Source organism: Phalacrocorax carbo, chromosome 4, assembly GCF_963921805.1.
Source record: "Phalacrocorax carbo chromosome 4, bPhaCar2.1, whole genome shotgun sequence".
NCBI lineage: Eukaryota > Metazoa > Chordata > Aves > Suliformes > Phalacrocoracidae > Phalacrocorax > Phalacrocorax carbo.
The window spans coordinates 7,644,982-7,652,161 of NC_087516.1; the positions used below are offsets into that span (position 1 = coordinate 7,644,982).

Sequence of the window (7,180 nt, forward strand, 5' to 3'; positions counted from 1 at the left end):
AAGTGAGTGGTCTATAAAGGTTAATTTGATAACACTTATTTACTGGGCATTTCAAGTGACAACTCTAAAGTCTCAGAATTTTTAAATATAGGACACACCTCAGTGAGTAGCTGTGTGAGATTTTATTTTGATTGATTTGGTCCATAGAACATTGCTTTTTGTCTCTATTGTGTATCAATTTTATGGATTCTCACATACTCACAGTTGTATTTTCATTCCCATTCTATAAACATAAGTGATCGTAAAGGTCAATGCCATTTCCTTGTTAATGAAAACAAAAGGTGAGAAGACAGAAAAAAGAAAGTAAGGCATGCCTTTAAAACAGGAATTGGTCTACAGATATTTCAGCTTTCACTACCTTTTAGACTAGTGGAGGGTCTGGAAAGACAAGTATGAAGACAAACCACAATATTTTGCTATGACCATGCTCTCTAGAAACTTTTTCATGTTCCATGATTTTATGTGTTTAAACAAGTGCTGAGATAGGTCATGTTATAGCCACCTCCAACTCCTTTTTACACTGCTGTTGCTTTGTCAAGCTATTTATCTGAATTTTTAACCACAGCATTTGACTTTTAATTGCATGATACTGTAGTTATTCTGCTAGTTGTACATAAACCAGCTAAATTAATGCATAAAGGTATATTCAAGCTGCAATAAGTGGAATGGAAATGCATGATTAAGTCAAAAACTGGTAAGTTCCTTAGACAGTCATGTTCCAGTTGCTGAATAATTAAAATAAAAATAATTCTCCAAAAACGGAATGAAGGGTTTAGTGCAGGAATAACTTAAAATATATAGGCACAAAATCAGTGTTTACTAAGAAACCTGTAATTTGGTTTACTTTGGCACACTTCATAAAGACTAATTTACATAAACAACCGTGGAAAATAGTGTTGATAACACAGACATGTTTTAGTTCCTGCTGAGCATGGCTTACACAGCATCAAGGCCTGTTCTACTCCTCACATGGCCCCACCAGTGAGTAAGGTAGAAGTGCACAAATAGGTGCGAGGGGACATGGCTGGGACAGCTGACCCCAACTGACCAAAAGAATATTCCATACGATATGATGTCAAGCTCAGCAATAAAACTAGGGTGTAGGTTGGCAGGGGGGCCACTGCTTGGGGACTGGCTGGGCATCACTCAGTTGGTGGTGAACAATTGTTTCATTTGCATCACTTGGCTTTTATTTTTCTCTCTCTTTGTTGTCATTGAACCCTTCTTCTAGATTTAGCTTTACATTTGCAGAGGAAAAGAAATGTATAAAAATGGGATTTGAGGAGTAAAATGTAAGGGGATTCCAGGGCCTGTGACACAGATGGGGAAACCAGAGTTAAAGAACCAAAGCAGATGATGAGAGAAGCTTGACACTTATATACAACAAATTTTCTCATAGACACAGGGTTTCTTTGGATGTTAGGTGTTATATGGTATGCAATTTTCAAAACTGTGCATTTACTTTATAAGGCTTAAACAAGCTTCTTAGATATAAAGAAATCTCTAAGAGATTTGATTTGCCAGATTCCAATGGAGATGAGGATTAGTGTTTGTACAATAGCCCACCACAAAATATTGCTGTTGGTTTCTTCACTTGTCTTCCGAAATTTTTCTTCACGCTCCTGAGGAAAAAAAGAAAAGCGTAATTGTTACCTTTTGGCTTCTGTAAGTTTCATGCTGCTATCTGTTTATAAAAATGGAAGTTTGTTCCTATCCATAAGGTGGATATCTTTACAAACCAAAACTGAGAAGCAGACACACAATATCATGCAGCAGAAAGGCAAACAGAGCTTTCCCTTGTTCACAAAAGATATACTGTGCTAAATATGTTCCATTAGTACAGGCTTAAGCCTTTTTTGGTTTACAGTCACTTCCATATTGCAGTCAATAACTTTTTGCAGCCAAATTTCTTTATTTAGGTAACTAGTTGATATATTTTAAACACAGTCTGACTGCCTGCATACATACAGAAAAATGAAGACAACGGGTGTATGCTTGTTTGAAGGAGAGCTTTATTTCTAACTGCATGGAGATAAATAAATATATACTCAGTCATTTCCTTACCCACTCCAATAAAGTTTATGCACACAGACCAGCCTGGTAACAACAGCTGGCAACATCACCAGCAACAGTACCTGCCATCTGCTCAGCTGCTGTTATTGACTCTGACCAAGAAAGCTATATTTGGAAATTCCTGCTTTAAAATAACACCTGTTGCTATAAGCATAAGTTCACAGTGATTAATTATTTTTATGTTACAGCTTTAAAATATTTTGCAAGATAATGTAGGCTATTTTGGTTAAATACCAATAGATTTTATGAGTTAGTTAAAAATAACACTGCAATTAAATAATAAAACTCATAATATTTTATAAATCAAAAGCCTAAGTACAATATTTTTACATTTCCATTAGGGAACATACTTACTCTTTCATAGTTTTGTTCTTTGGATATGTGATAAATTTGCTCAATTAGATGTTCTAGTCTGACAGTAACTTGATTCACTGTGTCTTTGGCTTGAACAACAGATTCATCCAAAAAATGTTCTCCAACTCTAATGTCCAAATGGATACGCTGCAAACAGAAAAAATATTCTCATTACTGTGTCTTCTGTGTTTTCAAAATTCTTTAGGAAAATAGAAACTATGGATAATTTCCCTTTAAGTTCTGATTGCTTATAGAAATCCTTTCTAAAATTAGAATCAGGTGGGATATTTAAAGTATTTCTTAATTTCATTTTAAAGATAATTATACAAATTTAAAATCTTCACTACTCTTAGGGCACTATTTTATGCTAGCATTGATTCAACCACGATAAAAATGTTTTCTGGGGTTTTTTTCGAAACTAGTTAAAAAATGAGCACTATTAGGACCATTCATTGTATTTCACACCATCCTAATATTGCAGAAATTATACTCTTCAGTAATACTGCAGGAAGCTTTTTATAGACGCACTTCTAGATTTCCTCCCCTCACAGTTAGGAATATAAGACTGGAAGGAGACCAGCTGAATCATTATTTGCAGTTTATCATAGTTATTAAAGCAGAATCGTCCATAAGGTACCTTTTTTCTTTAAACCATGGTTTATCCAGTATGAAATACCTCCCAAAATCCTACAAGCTATTGTACAGTCTATAGCAAAAATGCCCCAAACCTGCCAAGCAATAGACCCATAGAAAGAAAAGAGAATAATGGAACTTGCAATATTATGCAACTTATTTTGGCATGAATGAAAAATTTTACTAAAACTAATAAGAGAAAGTTTTCCTAGAAGCCAATTTGTACCTAAAAGAAAAAAACAAACAAACAAACAAAAAACAAACAAACAAAAAAACCTTTTAGCCAAACAGATAATCTGCAGAAATGCTAGAGCTGGTATTACCATGGTAGAAATTTGCTCGACTCATACATCAACCACAAATGAGGAGCACATGTGCTTTCACCTCTCTTAGAGTTAGATAACTGAATATCCAGAAATCCATCTCACAGCCTTTGTCCATTAACTGTTTGAAGCAGTTCAGATCACCACCACTGCATCTGTTTCTTACAGAAGACCACTTAAAGATTTAACTTAGCTAAAGAATATTTTTCTTTTTGTGATCTTTATTCCTGAAGATATAAAGAGCAATATTTTCAATACAGCTCCCTTCTATACCGGCTAAAAATCTCCTGGTGCATCCTCAGAATCACATTCATGGTGTGTAGTTAACTATGACCAGCCAATGCTTTATCCTCCTTACCTTCTCTAGCTGATAAGCTCCACATATTTTTTATATTTTTAGAACCTATGTACTTTTGTGCGGTGTATGCTTGAATTTCCACTCATTTCTATAAATCGGTCCATAAGAACACCTGCTTATTACAGTGTAATAGCCCCACTTCAGTACTGTTAACTCTTCTCAGTTCTGTTATCTACACATTCCCAAAGCACACATCTAAGACAAAATTTGGCCTACCTCGCTTATCACATTTATGAGATGTTTATATCTAGCTGGTTACCTAATCTTTTGCAGGCAACTGGGAAAAAAGCACTTCTAGAGAGTAGTTCTTACCTGTTCAACTATCTTTTGAGAAGAGGCATATAGGTAAAATTCTCAAGAGTGTTTATTAAATTCTTTGCTGAAATAGATTACAGCCATATCACCTCTGATGGCTTTTTTTTTTTTTTCAAAATCTACATTAAGACCAACTTTGTTGGTAGTTGGCAATATCAAATATGCTAATATATTCTTAATTTTAATTTCTTTCAAAAATTAAAATGTTAACTTTTCTTTAGGAATTCAGTCTAAGTTAATGAAGACATGAAATATCTTTATGACAAGTGTTTGTGTCAGTCAATCTTACATATCTATCTTTTTGAAACAAATAGTTGTTCTTATTGATCAGACTCTTTCCCATTCAAAGCACCGTACAAACATTAAATCACTCTATAGTTATTAGTCTTGTCTCTTTCACTTAAATATCAGAACAGAGTATTTTTATCTCTTTAACTTCAAAATTCTAGGTTTGTCTTCTTTAATCACTAGGAAATGTTGAATTTTTCTGCTAGCAGTTAGACCATCTTCTAATCTAGTTTGTAATCTCTGCAGTTTGTAAGCAATTGATAGTAGTACAACAAAGAATATTTAGGAAATACACCTACCAGTTTACTTCCTGCAAATGCCACAAATCTTGTGGAGTTAGACTGTAAACAGATAATATGCTCCCCAGATAGATAGGATGTAAAAGAAAATGTTCCTTGTGGCCCATACAGTTTTGACAATAGTACCTGTAATTTAGATATTATATATGTTGAGTATGTACAGTATAAATATCAATAAAACAATCAATAAATGTTACTGTGAATTGGATGTAAAAAGTAATCAATTAACCTTCTGACATAATTAAATTTATCTGAATTTCTGAACAGATTTCGAGAAAAATAAACAATTTTAGCTCACAGTGAACATTGAAATGCTATAGATTTCTGCAGTGTATGAAAATCAATGCTCTCTAAAGCATTTAAAATCTGAAAACTAAGACCTTGCCTAGGCACAGAAATAAATTGTCCATTGCTGAAAAAGCTCAGGACCTCATGGCAATGCAGGCAGTTGCTATGCATGATGGTGATATGCAGCCTTGTGGTAATCTTGACTTTTGCAGTTTAGTGTATCATCAACCTTTGTTTCTGCTGCTTAAGTACATTCTGTTCCATTTTACTTCATAAGTGAATTTTCTTTTTTTTTTTAAATCTAACCTGTTTTCTCAGTTGTCACTTACTATACCTAATGACACAGTTTCCCAAATCCAGTAGTAATGCAAAAATTTGCCACAGAAAACACTGTCAAATATTGTTATCTTCATTTACTTTGATAGAAATCACAAGGTGCTTACACCTTTCAACATCAAAATACTGAACTACCTTGTAGACTGTAGTTTTACTTCTTCCCTATATGCCTATTATTTTTAGATAGTGCTGCCTGTCAGTGCCAAAAGTCAACTCATAACTCCTACATAAACATTCCTAAAGCATACTTACCTCAGCAGAAGGAGTGGTGACAGTCACAAACATTCCCAAACCAGGAGCAGATTCAAGAAAGTCTTGTTTATGTATATCCCAGCGTTGTACTTTGTAGTTCCCTGAATAGAAGCATAGAAAAAAATCTGTTAAATAAAGCATAGTTTAATATTAAATATCTTTATTGCTTTTCCAGCAAAAATATTAAGATAAATAATTAACAATAAAACAATTTATGTATTTCATGTGCTTATGATTAAAATTGCTCAGGGGGCACTTTATAACAGTGTGAAATGCAATAAATTTTTACTACACTAGAAAATGTTCTAGAATACTACCAAAATGGTTGATTAACAAGTAATACTTTTTGATTACTCTTAATGCTCTGACAAGTTTAGCATACAGAAGGCATGCTGAGACCTCTAAAAGCATAAGTGTACTGTATTCAAATTACATTTTTAGGATTGTCTTTCATATTTATGACATTATTTATAAAAAAGATGATTATACATTATTTTTTACTCTCTCCTACCAATCTAACATTTACATTCTTGTAGACTAATTTAATGTGCTTGTGATATCCCAGCTGAAGTGGAACTTCAGTACATCTTGAATTGCTTCTTTCCAGGCCAGTGTTGATCGAAAAAGTAACTCTCCCATTGATATGGGGAAAAACATGTTACAGAAATTCTGGTATGAACGAGTAAATCAGTCAGAATGTATAGAAGCACACACTGAAGCAGCAATATAATGGCAGTAGAATTAGAAGACAGAATTTTTCTTTGTCTAGTCAGTGAAGCACTCTGGAAACTCTGGAAAACTCTGCATTTCTTTGTGTGATGGATACACACAAAGTGTGAGGACATTATGACTAGCCACTGCTGAGGGGAGTTATTTTCAGTGCACCCTCTTTCTTATCACCATGGTTTTACCATATCTATCAATCACAGATTTTCCTGTTACATTACAAGCTACCTTTATTAATGCATAGGTTAGATCAGCATATAGCATTGACAGGTACCTACCAATTACCAATGTGTCACTGGGAACATCTTCGATTATGCATTTCTCTTCTCTTTCTCCACTGTGAAAATATAAAGCAAGTGAAAAAGCAATCCAAAAGTTCATAAGAAATCCTACCAATTGGCTTTTCATGGTTTTTATGTATCCCAGTTGTACTGCTTTTGAAGACAACTATTTACAAATGTATGTAGTCCTGTGGTTGTTCCTTGCTTGCTCCTTATCAGTGTATTTTTGAGGGAGTAAAAAAAACTGTGAGAAAAGGCAGCTGGTGGTTACACATTTATAAATAACTACAGTATGTTCTGCAGAATGAGATAACATGAAAAAGATAACTTGTAAAATCGTTCTTCTTTCCCAACATCTAGATTAAAGTTTTATTTTATAAACATAGGAGAACATGAAACTGGAAAAGACCGCTCAGGTTCTTGAGATCAGCTCCCTAGATTACTGTAAGCAACTGCATTGTCTATCTCTTTCCATAAACTGCTCAATTTTCAACTTAAGTTATCTTGTTAACTTATATTCCACATTTATTCTGGGTGATTATTCCAGAGTTTCACTCCTCTTTGATTAAGAAATCTTGTCATTTCCAACCTAATGGACATATGTATATCGCTGTACAAAGCCTGTAGGGACTACATGAAAGGGCTGAAAGAAAG

General features: G+C 34.0%; 1 protein-coding gene across 1 annotated transcript; it reads right to left on the reverse strand.

Moving 5' to 3' along the window:
- Nucleotides 1–892: 892 nt before the first annotated feature.
- Nucleotides 893–6,686, reverse strand: LOC104046253 (transmembrane emp24 domain-containing protein 11). The gene is made up of 5 exons (XM_009506369.2): nucleotides 6,524–6,686; nucleotides 5,520–5,620; nucleotides 4,644–4,769; nucleotides 2,428–2,574; nucleotides 893–1,622 (listed from the first exon to the last, which is right to left on the reverse strand). The coding sequence occupies exons 1-5, from the start codon at nucleotides 6,651–6,653 to the stop codon at nucleotides 1,473–1,475; spliced, it is 654 nt and encodes a 217-aa protein (XP_009504664.1). The 5' UTR covers nucleotides 6,654–6,686; the 3' UTR covers nucleotides 893–1,472.
- Nucleotides 6,687–7,180: the final 494 nt, after the last annotated feature.